This window comes from Ruditapes philippinarum, unplaced genomic scaffold (assembly GCF_026571515.1).
Source record: "Ruditapes philippinarum isolate M1 unplaced genomic scaffold, ASM2657151v2 ctg1357_1_1_1_1, whole genome shotgun sequence".
Lineage (NCBI taxonomy): Eukaryota > Metazoa > Mollusca > Bivalvia > Venerida > Veneridae > Ruditapes > Ruditapes philippinarum.
This window is the reverse complement of record NW_026865508.1, coordinates 288,956-305,722: the sequence shown is the minus strand read 5'-3', so window position 1 is coordinate 305,722 and position 16,767 is coordinate 288,956. Positions and strand designations below refer to the sequence as shown.

Here is a 16,767-nt window from a genome sequence, read left to right as displayed (position 1 = left end):
ATATCGAAGTTGCAAATTCAAGTCCTCAAGGAACATCATTTTATAAATTATATGCAGCATTTGTGGATGAATCATTTCTGAAAATTCTCGTGTCTTTTCTTTAAAGAATCATAGCTTTGATATATAGATTTTTATGTAAATTTTAATAATTTAAATTTGAAGAGTCGTACAATGGGTGATTGGCAAGTACAATAACTTAGTAGCAGACAAGTTTCGCAATAAATAATTGAAAAACAAAACAAAGAACATACACATAAAAGTTCATGTTTCAATCAGATTTGAACATACAACCTTCACATTTAAACAAGGAGTCCCAACTCCTCATCGCCGAGGCTAGTTAGGCAAGTGTTATTTCGCAATATTTTAGTTATAAATAAACCATGTATACCGTTATGCCATACATAAAATTTAAAATCCGGGAGCTGGCAATTACCGACAAAAGGTCATTGAATATTCAAATGTCTCAGGTCAATATTGCCAAAAAATACTTTAACATCAACAATAAGTCGACTTCACATCAAATTATTTGTATGTATAAAAATTTATTACTCAAATCAGAGCATCTGGTGGTGTAAATTATGAAGATATGGGTTGGAGCCCCAGCAGCAATCATTTGTAAGTATATCGTTATCAAGTCGCATGAACTTTTATGCTTTTGATGGTGTATTTTGCAAAATAACATTTTTAAAACAACAATATAATATACAGTAGAAACCCTAAATTAAGACCACCATTGGGACTGGGCCAACGTGGTCTTAATTGCAGGGTGGTCTTAATTGTGAATATTCTTATCGATGCTTACACACTTCTTGACCATGGTCTATTCTATTCATTTTGTATGAACAAACAATACATATATACCTGTAAATGCAACAAAAAACTATGTTATAAATTATCATCTGATGGAAAGAAGGTTATATCAAATTGTATTTTGTCTGATTTCAATATCATATATCTATTATTACATGATGTACATAATTCAACCCTCAAATAAAAAAAATTCTTCGCATAATCAATGTGCTTAAAGCAAGATTAAACCACTATAAAATTTACTTTTTCACCTTATTTCATACAATTTCCCAATGATATAAGTTTTTTTTGACACCTTGTCAAATTAGTTGTCATGCCTTAGAGCACTCAAGCTGATAATAACAGCAAATCTAAGATCTAGGTAGGTAGGTGTTAACTTTAAATCAGTGGTCTCAATACTGGGGTCAAATAAAGGACAAAACAAAGAATTGGAACTGAATATTGTGGTCTTAAAAGTGGAAAAGCGAGATGGTCTTAATTCTGGATCATGAAACCATCAACATAAAGAACAGAAAATTCCGTACTTTTAAAAAATGGTCTCAAAAGCGAGGTGGTCTTAACTCCGGGGTGGTCTTAAGTAGGGATTCTACTGTATGCGACAACAACTATGGACGTTTTACTATTATATAAAGGTACTAAATTTATGAAATATTTTTTTTTTTTTAAATGGTTAACTGTAATGTTTGGGTAGCCATATCACGCTAATACTTCTGTTAAATAGTTTCGATGAATCTAGCATTCCACTATTTAGCTCGCCTGAGCACGTTCTCACGGCGAGCAATTTTGACTCCCCTTTGTCCGTCGTTTGCGTCGTCATGTGTCAACATCTTTATGTTATATCTCCTATAAAACCAATGACTTAACATGAATATTCAAATAGTTCTGGTCTATTGCATAAGGTCATCTGGCCACAAAGGAAATTTCAAAAGTTTTAAGAATCTTCTTGCATATAAGTTCAAGGCTAAGAGCATTGCTATGTGGAATATGATATTATATAGGTATCCTCTACTGAAATTAGTCATGACAACTTTTGCCCATATTTTGATAATTGGCCAAATCCCGGGGGATCATAATTATGTAGTTGTTTTTTCTAAAATATATATAAAAAACTTTTTCCCTTGAAATGACAAAGGGGAGACTTTAAATAGATTTGGCCTAGAACATTGTGTAGTGAACCTCCACCAAGTTTGTTCAAATAAAAGCCCTGGTGTCAAAATTAACCATGCCCAAGGGTCATAGATTTTCATTATGTACATGCATGTATAGTAGAATCTTAAACGCTAGTGCTTACATATTTGGCATGGACTAGCATGGGTCTTTACAAGGATTGTTCAAGTTATGACCCAAAGAGTCATATTATAGATTTTTGTCGCTGTATGAAGCAGACGTGTTATTTTGTGCTATTGAATTATATTTAATTGCTAGTTCATTTCTATTTGGATTTGACTGAAAGTGTGCATATGTGATAATGAATGCGGTGTGCAGCATCTTTGTTTGTGATTATTTATTGGCTGTGTCATTGATTGAATGGGCTACTCCTACTTCAACTGAATATTTTGGACAATTTTTACATCATAATGGAGTAGACATTTTACAAACCAAAAATATTTCAACAAACAAATTTGCCTACGGCCGTGATCAATTATTGAACATTGGATTAAATGTCACAAACCACTGGAGATATTATAAGCCTGATCAATCTGTGTTCTATACAATAAATAAATTGGATATAGCCCCCGGCTGGAAAAAAAGGAAAAGAAAGAGGGGTGGACAATCAAAATCTCTAACAAAGCAAAATGGGATTAACTCTCATAATCTCATATATCCAAAGAAATGTAATACACTGAATAACAGATTCAATGAAAATGTATCTTTCATAACTGTTAATTGTCATTCAGTTCGAAACAAGGATGTTCGTGTTGGTCAGATACTACGAGAACAGAAACTTGATTTTGCCCTCCTCACTGAAACTTGGTATTCGGACGAAATCAGCATGAATATGAAACTAGTGACCTTAATCAAAACGGTTATAAAATTAGTGTAGCCAATCGAAAGAACCGAATCGGCGCTGGGATTGCTTTGACCTGTCGCACCGTTGTGAATATGAGGAAATTGAAATCTGGAGTGACAAATTGTTTCGAATTTGGTATTTGGCAACTGGTATTCAAAAACATTACAATGCATGAAATTGGCATTTATAGACCACCATCCATGTCAACAAATTCACAATTTATTTCTGACCTTTCCAATTGATGGAAAGGATTATGCCTCAATATTCCAATCTTCTAACACTGGGTGACTTTAACTTACATCTGAATGAAGAAAATGGCGTGATATCAGAATTTAAAGACTCATTATTCGCTATGGGTTTGGTGCAGCATTTTAACTTTGGCACACAAGTTTTTGGCAATACTCTTGACGTTGTTATTACGGAAGCAGTCAATGGGGTTGAAATTGTGGCATGTGAACCTGGTGATTATGTGTCTGATCATCGAGCAATAAAATGTGTTACAAATGTTCAAAAAGAAAACATAATTAGTAAGTCAGTCAAATTTAGAAACTTTAAAAACATGGACGAGTCATCTGTTAGAAAAGAGTTCAGTGAAATTACAATAGATCAGAGTGATATTAATCTAAACGTGAATGAGTTTGAAAATAAAATAAAGAACGTTCTGGACACTCATGCACCTGAAAAAGAGATAACAAAAGTAAATAGAGCTCCTAAACCATGGTTCACTCCCGAAATTCTCACCCTTAAAACATCGACTCGGAAAGCTGAAAAAATATGGAGAAAATATCGTCAACCACAACAATATGAATTATTCAAAAAGTCTCGGAACCAGTACAATGATGAACTCGAAAAAGAGATAACAAAAGTAATAAGTGAAAAAGTAACTAATACAAAGGGTGATTCCAAGAAGCTGTACCAGTTAATGTCTGAGTTAACAGGAACTAAATCAGAAATCCCAATTCCACCTGGGTACAGTGATAGTGAGCTCTCCGAACACTTTGTCTCATTTTTCATGAATAAAATAGAGAAAATACGTGATGACCTGAAACCATTTGATAAATTCGAGCCAAATACTAGAAACGTTCCATCTCTTCTTACCTTTTATGAATTTTCAAATGATAATGTTAAATAGCTGATAAATGAACTACAGACAAAATCTTGTGAATTGGACATATTACCGACAGCAATATTAAAACTATTCCTTGGAGAACTACTCCCAATTATAACAAAACTGGTAAACTTATCACTACAGCAAGGAATATTTCCAAATAAATAGAAAGAGGCTATTGGAGACCACCTTTGAAGAAAATTGGTCTTGAACTTGTATTCTCAAATTATAGACATGTTAGTAATCTATCGTTTTTATCAAAACTGATTGAAAAAGCAGCTCTGAAAATACTAAATAAACATGCTGATCAGTATGATTTACTACCTACAAACCAATCCGCCTACAGAAAATACCACTCCTGTGAATCTGCGCTACTGCGATTAGTTAATGATCTGTTGGCAGCCATGGAAAAACAAGAAGTTACAGCGCTAATAGCGATTGATTTCAGTGCCGCGTTCGACACTGTGGATCATGCTATACTCGTCGACGTGGTACAGAAGCAGTACGGCGTGAGCGGTTCAGTGCTCAGCTGGCTTGATTCATACCTTCGTCCAAGGGGCTGTCGCGTGTGTGTGTCAACTCGGCGGTCTCAGCTTCACGGCAACTAGAGTGCAGTGTCCCCCAGCTTAGTTGTTTAGGGCCTTGGCTCAACCTAACGTATGCGGGAACCTTGTTTGACGTGATTCCATCTGGATTATCGGTGTATGGATTCGCTGATGACCATACTGCAACCAAACGTTTTAAACCGACTGAAGAAAATAGTGAAATTTCTGCAATCGCTGAATTAGAAAATGGTGCGATTGATATCAACAACTGGATGAACGCTAATAAACTCAAGATGAACTCATCGAAAACAGAATTCATAACATTTGGAAGTTCTCAACAGCTCGAAAAGTGTCACCTAAAATCCATTTGTATAAACGGAGATAAGATCAACTCCGAATAGTCCATTAGATATTTAGGCGCATTTCTAGACCAAACACTAAATTTCAAGGAACTTTTCAAACGAAAGTGACGTACTGCAATGTTAAACTATCTTAGAATAAAACGTATCCGAAAATACCTCACCAAAGAAGCAGCTGAAATACTAGTAATAGCACTCGTAATGTCACACTTGGATTGTTGCAATGTCATTCTTAATGATGTACTCGATTTTGAATTGAAAAAAATGCAACGTATTCAAAACATGTGCGCTAAGTTAGTTCTACAACGAAAGAAATTTGACAGTTCAAGGCAAGCATTGTTCGACCTTCACTGGCTGCCCATCGAATCTAGAATCGAATATAAAATTCTGACTTTTGTATACAATTGTACAATCGGTCATGCTCCAAAATACCTTTCTGAACTCCTAACCAAACAAGTACCAAATACCCGTCTACGTTCAGCTAAAACCTCTGTGAACTGTTACGTTATTCCATTCAATAAAAGAAGAACATTTAGTGACAGAAGTTTCTGAACTTTTGGTCCAAAATTGTGAAATCCGCTGCCATTAGAGTTGAAACAATCTAAAAATATTAATGTTTTTAAGAGAAATCTTAAAACACATTTTTTCAGAAAGTTTGAATCACTATTTTAAAATCTGAAATTAGATAAACATGAGTAACGTATAACTGATGACTGACAGTGTGATGAATGTGCCATGTAAATGAATGTTTTATTCTTTTTAATCTATTTGTAATCAAGTTACATGTATGTAAATAATCTTATCTCATGCTAAATGTATATCAGTTTTATCATTTTAAGGTCTCTAAATTTTTTTTAAAATATGTTAATTGAAATTGTATGTTAAAGCTTTTATTTCATTTAATGTTGACTCTTATTATATTATATGTACTGCACAACGCCGTTGAATATTGTTAAATAGAAACAGGCGTTTAATTAAATAAAAAGTTTCAAGTTTCAAGTTTCAAAGAGTCAAAATAAGGCCTGTCTGGTGGTATAAATATTCTTCATATTCATTTAGGAAAAAATAAACAAAAATGTTTTCGGAAACATAGAACTCTATAGCTTAGATATTTGACAAGGAACATTGTCTTGTGGGTCTGTCTCAAGGTAATTAAAATTAAAGCCTGAGGGCCAAAATTGGTCCTGTTTCAGGAGACTCAGTGACCTACTTTTTAATATTTAATGTACAGCTATGAAGTTAAGACCATGTGCACAATATCAGATGTAGAATTTAACTTCGATATGATCTGGCCTAGCTTTTGACCAAGTGACCTTCTTTTTAGTCCATTGATATACAGCTACGAAATTAAGACGATGTGTACAGTTTTATATGTAAAATTGATCTTCGATATTCGTTGACCTAATGGTCTACTTTCTTGCTTTTTATTTAGAGATATGAATAATGATCATGTATAAAGTAAAGATCAAAAATTATATTTTCCATGAAGTGTGATCTATTGACCGACATCGTTATAATTTTTTAAATAAACACTAGCTTTCAATGCTTTGACTGACACAAATAACAGTATGACTTCATGATGCGCTTGTTTTAATAACATTCCCTCTATAATTAAAGTAGTTTGTCTGTCCCTGTCTATGTCTGTCCGTCATTGGCTTTTTATGGTTCAATTATTTTTGTTGCAGTTTATTATTTTAATTTTGAAAGATTGTCCGGACTACTCCTCTTATACCTCTAATGCAATTTCAATGACACTTTACAGGATTGATTGGTAGGTCAATTACACGGATGTTCTGTTTGAATGATTTTTGTCCGAGTTATGGCCCTATAATGAAAAGGGGTGTTCATAAAATTTGTCTGGACTACTCCTCTTATACCGGTAATGCAATTAACGTTTAAATATTTCAAATTCTATGTTATTCTATTTAAATTCTATCTATAAATTATTATAAACAACTTATCTCATTTAAAATAGATTTCTACACTATAGAACGATTGCATCAATTAAACATCTTTTTCTCGCCATTTATGGAATAAGTTCCGTAAACATTGCCTCCTCTATGTAGTTGATCTTTCGTCGTACAGTAAGTTACATATGCGTGTTCTTTAAAGTGACATTATGTCCATCCATGGGTATATATTGAATGAAAGGTGACAAGTTTACAATTTCACATAAATCCTTTCTATTCTATAATTTACTTTGCATGGACGATATATAACCCACAAAGACCAAGGAATTTTCTATAACTATCCATCGAATATATCTGTGACGTTCAAATTATAAAAGAAAAATGCACAGTCTTTTTATATTTTAGGCAGATCTATATTCTATCCTCATCAATTTCAATCTCAATTGTTGGTCAATCTTCATTTTAATGGTCAATCTTTTGAAATATAAAGTCAATACAGCTCCATTTGACATTGAAAGTATGATGTCACTTTAAATTGTTTATAGTCCCAGATTTTATGTTCTTATTTAGCAACAATCTTTTACTTTTTATTTTCGCTTTCACTTCTAATATTTTATGTTAATAGTTTATAATTTCTAAATCAATAACTATAATTTAATTTATTCAAGAGTGTAAAGAAAAGATGTTATTTAATATAAGTTATATCTTTAAAATCATCTTTGAAAAATAATCATGTAAAAGTGAAAAAAATCTATGTAATATTTCAGACACAGACCTGAAAGATCAAGGTCAGATGTGAGTTACACGGATTTGAGGAATGACCAAAAAGGAAAAACATACAACCAAAGATTTCGAGATAATTCATCTTTAAATCATGGGTGAATATTGATTACTTCATCTCGTAACGTTATCTTTTAAGTAAAATGAATATTCATTGAGAAAAATATACATCCGTTCAATATTACAAACCTTCAGATGTATTCACTATAGACTTAGAATACTTGATTAATTACACCAAAACTCTGCATAATAATTCACCATTTCCTACTTTAATCATACTTTATTTTATGCTTTTCAGTGAGTTACTGATTTATCTGTAAAAATTAAACGAGTATTTGATAATTTCACAGTGTAAATTATCAAAATATAATTTCACACTTTTCAATAACGAAACAACATTTTTAAGATTTTCCCCATGTCGTACCTCAATTTTATTTTGCTGACAATTCTGACAGTGTTTAGAGAAAAGCAAAGCTGAAATTGATAAATAACTTAAATGTCAAAAGTAATAAAAAGAAGAAAAGTTACTTCTATTCATTAAAATTACCAATCACCAAATATCGCCACTTATTTTTTTTTCTTCACTTTTACTGTCTAAACAATTCATTCCTTCCACATGCAAAACTGCTCTTGATGTCATTTTGGCATATATAAGTATTCTACGAGCAATAAATGCCGTATGCTTTATGAAAACTTGAAAAGCAACGACAGCCATCAACCCGAAGAATAAGTAAACAATCCAGCGTTCCTAAGGCAGCCTTTCAACAATTCTAAAAATAGATAAATACAGAATCCCTAAAGAAAGCCCAACACGGCAAAATTGAAAATGTTGCAGGTTCGGTTTGATTGAGCATGTTCATGGTATGTACTGGAAAGTGCAAGTTACCGTCCACGCCCCTAGCACCGGCTTAAGCAGAATTCAACATTTAAACGTGAAATAGTAAATTTTTGAATTTAGAAACATCTGCAGATGTGTTCATACTGCGGTTATCATGGAACCTTCAATGTGACACTTCCGTGCCATTCCATGAAAAGCGGGGTATGGTCCCCAAGTAATAAAAGCGTGTTTCCTAAACGAGAAAACAATGGGCGGAACTAAATAAAATGGAATTTTGAAAGGGGATCAGAGGTTAAGAAGCCTGCATATCACAGACGTCAAAAGACAAATTTAAAAAGCAGGCAACATATCCTAAGGCTGATTCAACATTATTCAAGTAGGAATATTGGAACCACCCAACTAAGTTTTAGTTTAGTTTTAAGTTTTCAAATTTCTTAGCCGCTTTTTGAATGCTTACACATTTGTCAACACTTACTTCTGTGTCTGTTTCAATCCTAAATAAGTTTTTTTCTTTTAAAAAGGTGTATGACTAACAAATCCAAATGGCATCCCTCTGAATCAAACACAATTATTTGCCACTCTTGAAATACACAACCGATTACATAACAGAGCCATGTCTTATATAAATTCGCAGTAAGTAACAGAAAAATGGATGGATGTTTGAACTTTTTCTCCTACTAGAATTGTTTGTTTTTATTATTAAAATAAGCGATCATATATATTTTTTAATAAAATGAACAATACCACCGCCATTTAACGTTGATTGTCGAACTCAAAACTTCTTGTATTTAATGAGAAATTCGACTAAATGAAGCTCTCAATGGGGAAAACAGATTTTGATATTTAAGTTCATATTAAGGAAATTTCGTTTTAACTTATTCTTAAGCACAAAATGAAAAGAAAATGTGTTTGTTTGTTGTGTAAGATGTAATTTTATTTCATCTCGTGAACTCTGTCTACGCCACTCGTGAGAATACTGTTTTTAAAGCCCACTCGATGAAATAAAATTTCCTCTCACACACAAACAAATATCCATTATATCCTGCACTGAGAAAAGAGGCATGCTTTAAATCATATGCGGTATGAGTAGATAAATCGTTTTCCTTTTTTTAAACTTCATGTGACTATTTTGTAACTTTCATGATCATGATTCAAAATACTTCTAAAACAGTACAGAATGAAAATCAGATAAGACACCCTTTTCCAGTAGTTACTTCTAGTCTAATCACACCGATCCAAATAGAGCATAAAATTATTTAAAGGTTAAACACAATGAATCCAGTTCAGTATATACCAAGAAGGCTATGCATGTCCCGTGCCGACCTATCATTGGCCACTCAAACAATTATCAGACTGGTACATAAACGTAATACTGTCTACCGTAAGAGTAAGCAGAGTTCAAATCGCCGAAGTTGTTACCAACTGGAACGCCTTAAGTCATTTGTTCAGGAAAAAAAAACAGTCTTCGTAATGGTCATACATCATTTTTAGCACGACTCCAAACCTTGTCGAAATAAAATGTTGTATACCTTTGTCAAGCACAATGAAATAGAAAACATCGTCACAGCCCACTTAAATCTAGTCGTATAATCAAGACAGATTATGTTGCTGGGGTAAATATTCTCAATCACAAAGTAAAATCATTTTTCAGGTCCCTTCTTACGGATTTTTCATTTTATCCATATTGGGTTATCTCCCAATTGTTTACTTAAATTTTTTCATTTTTTAAAGGATTTACTTCAAACTTCAAACGCCCTCATCATAGAAATATGACAAGGTTGATAAATCTAGCGTCTATATTTCCAGAATTATGTCCTAAATATTTGAATTTTCCTCATTCATTCTTTAACTTTCTTATTTCTTCTTGAATAACTTCAATTTTCAAATATATCTCAACACCCACAACATATGTGATTAGATTTAAAAGTCTAGCGCTTGGGTTTCAATGATTATTTTCATTTTGAACTTCATTTAAAAATTAGTATATATCTTTTAATTTCTTTCGTTGTTATTATAAAAAGCATATTTGATTATTTTTATTTATTTTGTTTTTTTTGTTTTTTTTTTGTTGTTGTTTTGTTGTGTTTTTTCACTTTTCTTCTCTGTTAATGTTATCAACTTTAAACTTAAGATAATTGTTCTTTTTCGTAACATCATTTATGTCAATGGTCATAAGTCTAGCATCTTTATTTCTTCGGTTTAAAAAATATGATTTATATTCTGGTAACAACCAGGGATGTGTCTGTTACTCTGTCTGTCTGTCTGTCCGTCGCCCGTCTCTAAACACTGTGTTCTGAGAACACTTTTTTATAACTTATACCTTTTCAAATAAATTAACTTAAAAAAATACTTTTATTATCTGTTTTATAAGCATAATATTCTTACTATGCTTAGAAACTTAACACATTACTATTATACAGACAAATTAAGACCTCAAAAGATTTAAGTTCATTCATGTCTTCCACTCTGGTATAATTGAATAGCCAATGGCCCTTGAGAACGTTGCTGAGGTTCAAACCGGTAGGGGACTTGTGTATTGCTTGCAATACTACGATACATGTAATTGCTTGTTCATTTATGTCTTACAGAAGACTCATTAACAGACTGTTAGGTTTTTGAAATACCAAGTGAAAAAGTATTTTTAAGTTAAATATATATATTTCAGTGATGGAGTTTCCAGGTATGACCTTTATGAGGACAAAACTAAGGTTTGTAATGAATACACTTTATTTTGTTTCCTTCAAATTCGAGTACTGTATGTATGTGAAAAAATAATAAAGAAAATCATAGCTTTTTGGCCAAAGGCAAATATTAATTTTACAAATACAATATTTTTATTCCTGATTCAAAACATTAGACTTTAAAACTATTATACACTAAAAGGACTTTATGCCCCCACCTCTAACATGGGAGTGGGGCAGCGTTCTTCCCGTCTTTGTAAGATGAATGTCATAATATGATTTTTTAAGTGCACTGACGGTCATGTCCTGCAACGAACCTGTCATTTATAAATGGTTTTTAAAACCTTTTGCCATGACTTCAAACACGTCTTCGAATTTTTTTTCTGTTCTTGATTTGTTTCATTAAGACTCCCTTCTAAGCTTTATGTTCTCGCTTAAAGTTTGAAAAATCACATATATATGCTCTAACCTTTCATCAAATGCATCTAAATAGTTAAAGCTTGTTAAAAACAATTTCTTTAAAGGTGGCTAATTTGGTCATTTTGTTATGCCTAGCCATACACTGTAGATTTATATTTCAGCGTAGTGTATTTTCGTTTCTTACACTGTCCGGAATAAGTTCAGCTTGCAAAGATAAACCTTTATGATCATTCTATATATTGATTACTTCATCATATATTGAAAACATAAAACATCAATTCTGTACATACAAACAATTTATCTTATTAGAAATTGCAATATTACTGCTTATGTTATATTCTAAGACTAAACTTAATAAATTTAAATATGTAAATCTTTTTTTCGATTTCTTTTTTCTTCAGAAAAAGTGCGTAGTCATGTAGTCGTTGGTAATATTTTCATCTATATTTAAAAGACGACTAGTGAAAAGTCAAAACAAGTACAAGAGGAATAACGTTTCGTCAAAATATTTACAAAAACATTATTTGCTCAACTGTTACTGCTTAAGCTGTGTATGAACTTTTGGAGTGTTTTCAAATATAAAAATATTGTATGTATAGTACAGTGTTTAACATTTATGACAGATATTCATATTAACAGTAGATTTTTATATTGTATAGTTAGGAAATCATGTAAAATAACGCACGGTTCGAGTTAAAATATGCAGGAACAAAATAACGAAGGTCTCATAGGCTTGGATGATTAATAAAAAAGTATTTGAATGATAAACCGTGCATTAAAACGCAAGAAAAAATAATACTATATCCATTCTAGCTTATTAAAAGAGATTTGATGAAAGAAATGCTTAATTACATAAAGCGTAAGAGTATTTTTCTTGACGTCACTTGGTTTATTAACTTCATGCCTGACGTCATACGACATGTAAGCATTCAGTTTATTTCGCCCTGCGTAAATCGTATTATATTGCACTTGACATTAATTTCTATCTTTTTAAATTCTGCCGCGTGTTAGAATGAAAATAATATCATTTGATAAAGTATAGCATGAGGTTTACATGTGGAACAGAAGAATAAAAATACATGGGAATTTTTTTGCCCCCACTATAGGGTGTGGGGCATTACGATGTACCCTTGTCCGTTCGGCCATCCCTTCCCATGTTGTGTTGCACGTAGCTCAGTAAGTATTTGACCTACACTTATAAAAAGTTACAGGAAAATTAATCAACATATGTGTTTTCGTTGGGATTTCTTCAGTATTCGTAGAGTTATTATCCTTGACTTGGAAAAATATGTAGTTTCCAACTTGTGTCGCATGTAGCTAAAACGTTATTTGACTTAGAGTGATAAAACTTTACAGGAATGTTGTTCAGCATGTGCTGTTGTGTACCTTTGGTTTCGTTTGTAGGTTAATTCTGATTGTCAGTCTAGAGAGTTTTTGCCCTTGACTTAGTTAACTTTTCCGATTTTCAATTTATGTCGTACGTAGCTCAAAAAGTCAGTAAACTAAATAGGAATGTCGATTAGCATGTGTAGTTATGCACCTGGAGTTTCACTTGTTGATTTATCTAGTTTTTTCTAGAGTTTTTACCCTTCAATTAGTAAACATTTGCAACTTTCAACTTTGGTCGTGTGTAGCTCAAAAGTATTTGACTTTAGGTCATGACACTGTACAGAATTGTTGATTGACAGTAGTTGTGTCTTGTGTAGTTGTTTACCTTGTAGTTTGATTGGGGGTTTATTCAGCATTTGAAGAGTAATTGCCCTTGAATTAGTAAAACCCGTTCCATTATGTTGTGCTACTTGTATGTGTTCCTTGAGTGCTAGAGTTAGAATCAACAAACTTAACACGAATAATGATAAACATCACCGTGAAGCTGTTCGCCTGGAGTTTTGCATGTAAATCTTTTCAAGTTTTTTAGAGTTGCCCTTGACTTAGTATAAATTTGCAGTTTTCAACTTGTTTACCTATAACTCAAAAAGCATTTGACCTGTATGCCTGAAAGTTTACAAGAATGTTTGTCAGCATGTGTACTTATGTACCTTAGGGTTTGCGTGTGGATCTATTCAGTATGTGTAAGGTTCTTGCCCTTGACTAAATAAAAGAATTTTTCTTTTCAATTTGTGTCACGTGTAACCAAAACAATATTTGAGTCATAGGATTGTCAAAACAGTGAAATGTGGGCCTGTTATATCTACTAAAATATATTATTCTTCGACTTCTCTTTTTAAATATTTTAACATGTTTGTTTGTTTGTTTGTAAGGGTTTTACGTCACACCGACACAGTATAGGTCATTTGGCGACGTTCCAGCTTTTCTGGTGGAGGAAGACTTCAGGTGCCCTTCCGTGCATTATTTCAGTCACGAACAGGCACATAAGTAGAACCACCGACGTTCCTTAAGCTAGCTGGATAGCTTCCTCACATGAAATAATCCAAAGTCCCTGTCGGGATTCGAACCCACAGTTAAAAACGCATCATTTTATTATACCTTTACATAATGTCTGTAGTAATCAGGTTAATTTTAAATAGTTTGCATGTGTTGACAAAATTGATATGTGAACCTTGTCGAATAAATTATGTTGATATATTTCTCGTTATAAGAGTTCATTTTGTAAATGTTAAAAATAGATTTGGAATGTTTAGATGAAGTAATGATGTTGATATCTATAAGATATAGATATAAGTTCTCGCTGTCATATTAATTGTTGTTGTTGTTTTTTGTTGTTGTTTTTTTGTTGTTGTTGTTTTTGTTTTTTTTTTTTTTTTTTTTTTTTTTTTTGTTAATTTTTAGATATTCCTCGCTACTTTGTTAAATTTTCCGTTTTCTGGTGTATTTTTACGTGATTCATAATAACGTCATTATAATTAAATATGTTATTGTAGCGCATTTTCGTCGAGCGATTAATCTTTATATATTGACTTTTACCTTCGACTATATATATGAGATATACCTATATCTCAGGGTATGGAGATACTTTAAGCATTTTTAGTTACTTAGCTGATATTTTGTTTATTATTATCCTAATAATTTGTTAAAATTAGTAAGCCAAAAAGCGTAAGGAAAATTATATATATGGCACTATCACTTCAGTTAAACGTTTATTTTAATGCCTGAAAGCTCGGTGACATGTTGTACATAAGAAAAGCTATTTTTTATTTAAAACATTTGAAAACAGTGTGATGTTGTTTAAACAAAATCAAAATACACAAAAACAAGTCTAACAGTTTCCCCATTGCTGAATAGGCGAATGCATATCTACTAGATGCCGCGTGCACGAGGCGTCCAATGATACTTTTATTTGCTATTACATATATAATAGTGTAGGAAATTAACCAATTAATCATAAATATTTAAGGGGTCACCTAGTCTATGTCTAGGAGCAGTAAGTTTTATATACTTAAATGTTCACAAGGGTTCGCAGGATACGAAACGGTATTAAGTTTTAACCCAAATGTTCGGAAAATCACAAAATCCAAGATGGCTGCCAAAATTTCGCAAAAATAGTAATTATCATTATTTGGCTAACTTTTTTCAAGAATTTCTAAGTCACTTTTGTCATCACATATAAATATGATAGAAAAAACATGTCCACTGTAAATAAATGGGTTTTTGGTCACTTTTATGGGAGAAATATAAAGTATTTGAAAGAATGTCATGAAAATGTATAAAAAATATGACTTAAAAATTAAATTTGATTTAAATTTTCATTTCCATGACAACACATTTCAATGCTTATTTCCATTTTTTATTTATATATTTTTTTTATTTTTTTATTTTTTTTTGCAAAAATATAACTTCTTCCATTGGGTCAATTTTAATTTTTATCGACACTTCTCTTATGGACATATTATGATTTTAAACCGGAGGGGTATAATAAAATTCAGCTAAAATTTACATCTCTAAAATTACGTCAATGTCTTATGATTGATTCTCCACTTTATTGTGGTTTTTTATTTGTTTGGGTCGTCAGACCAAACAAATAATGGTAGCGAAATTTCAGACTCTAATGCTGTTAATTGCAAGTACCAAAAGTAGTCCGCTTTTTTAAGCGGTTGCTTCCCTTTATATGTAAACTAACGCCGAAAAATTCAGGGGAGATCACTGCGTAAAGATGGTCAAATGATAGGCGCATTAATTTTCAAGCAAAATAATTCCCGAATGGTCGAAGATTTCTAATATTGTTTTATTCTTTATAGATATATATGCTTCTATTAAGCTCCATGATTATTTGCATCTGTGTTAAACAACAGTTAGCGTCGTTACAAACCCTAATATAGAATAATATAGTTTTCTTCAGGTTTTCTTCAAATAACTTCACTGTGGCCCAGGGGTTTGCGCGCTCGCTTAGGAAGCGAGAGGTCTGAAGTTCAAATCCCAATTAAGGCAACTCATTTTTTTTCTAATTGTTTAAGTCAAATAAACATTGGATTGAATATCAGTGTTTAAATTAGTCTTATAGTCAATTTACTACAATTAAAATGCTGGAAAGCATTGGTGGCACTTTACAAAAACAAACTAGTTTATAATCTCACAACCTTCACCTTTCTGACATTCTGAGACCCAAACAAATTCAGCGCCTTCTGTGCTTTGATTTTCGACGTTGTAGACCTACTTGTTTTCTCTGAAATAAATACAAAAGAAAGTATGATGTTAGAAAATACATTGAAATTTCCATCAATTTTCATGGGTGCCATGGTGACATGCTATAAAGATATAAATCTTTCCTTAGAAACAAAATCAATCAAGATATTTTTGCAACTTTACAAAATATGTATAAATCATAATCACAATATTTTTCAAATGACTTTCCTGCATCCACTCTCAGAGTGTATTTAATTATACAATGTTCTTTAAGAGAATTTAGACTAAGAACTTAAGATTTTATTCTTGTATATTCAGAATTCACTGTTCCAGTTTTTTTATGTTTTGGGCAGGTCAGTCAAAATGTTTGTAAGGGTTCACTGAATACAACATATATATTGTAACTGTTTTTATATCAATAGTGTTTATATTGTGTAGATATCCAACATTAATGGACACATATATTCAAATTACCACTCTCATCTTTAAGCAAAACAAGTATATTTATGAATTCAAATATAGAAGCAAATTATGTAATAATTACATTAATGTTAATATCTTTTTTCAGCATTTTTTACCAATATTTCTGAAAAGTTTGGTACAATTCTGATACAGAAATTCTTAACTGTCTTCGCTTAGAGTGCTTTTATATAAGAAACCTTGACACACTATTTAACTGTGAAGTAATATTTTAAACTTTTTTAAATTGAAAAGGAATAAGAGT

The 16,767-nt window shown here is 31.9% G+C and overlaps 1 protein-coding gene across 1 annotated transcript in view; it reads left to right on the top strand.

Moving 5' to 3' along the window:
- LOC132729399 (uncharacterized) overlaps positions 1-14,123 on the top strand; it is a 47,317-nt gene extending 33,194 nt beyond the window's left edge. The window contains exons 6-9 of the mRNA XM_060715164.1: positions 559-615; positions 7,511-7,621; positions 11,027-11,069; positions 11,864-14,123. Of these exons, the coding sequence (XP_060571147.1) occupies positions 559-615; positions 7,511-7,621; positions 11,027-11,069; positions 11,864-11,884 (232 nt within the window). The 3' untranslated portion in view covers positions 11,885-14,123. The remainder of the gene's footprint in view (positions 1-558; positions 616-7,510; positions 7,622-11,026; positions 11,070-11,863) is intronic.
- The last annotated feature ends 2,644 nt before the right edge of the window (positions 14,124-16,767 follow it).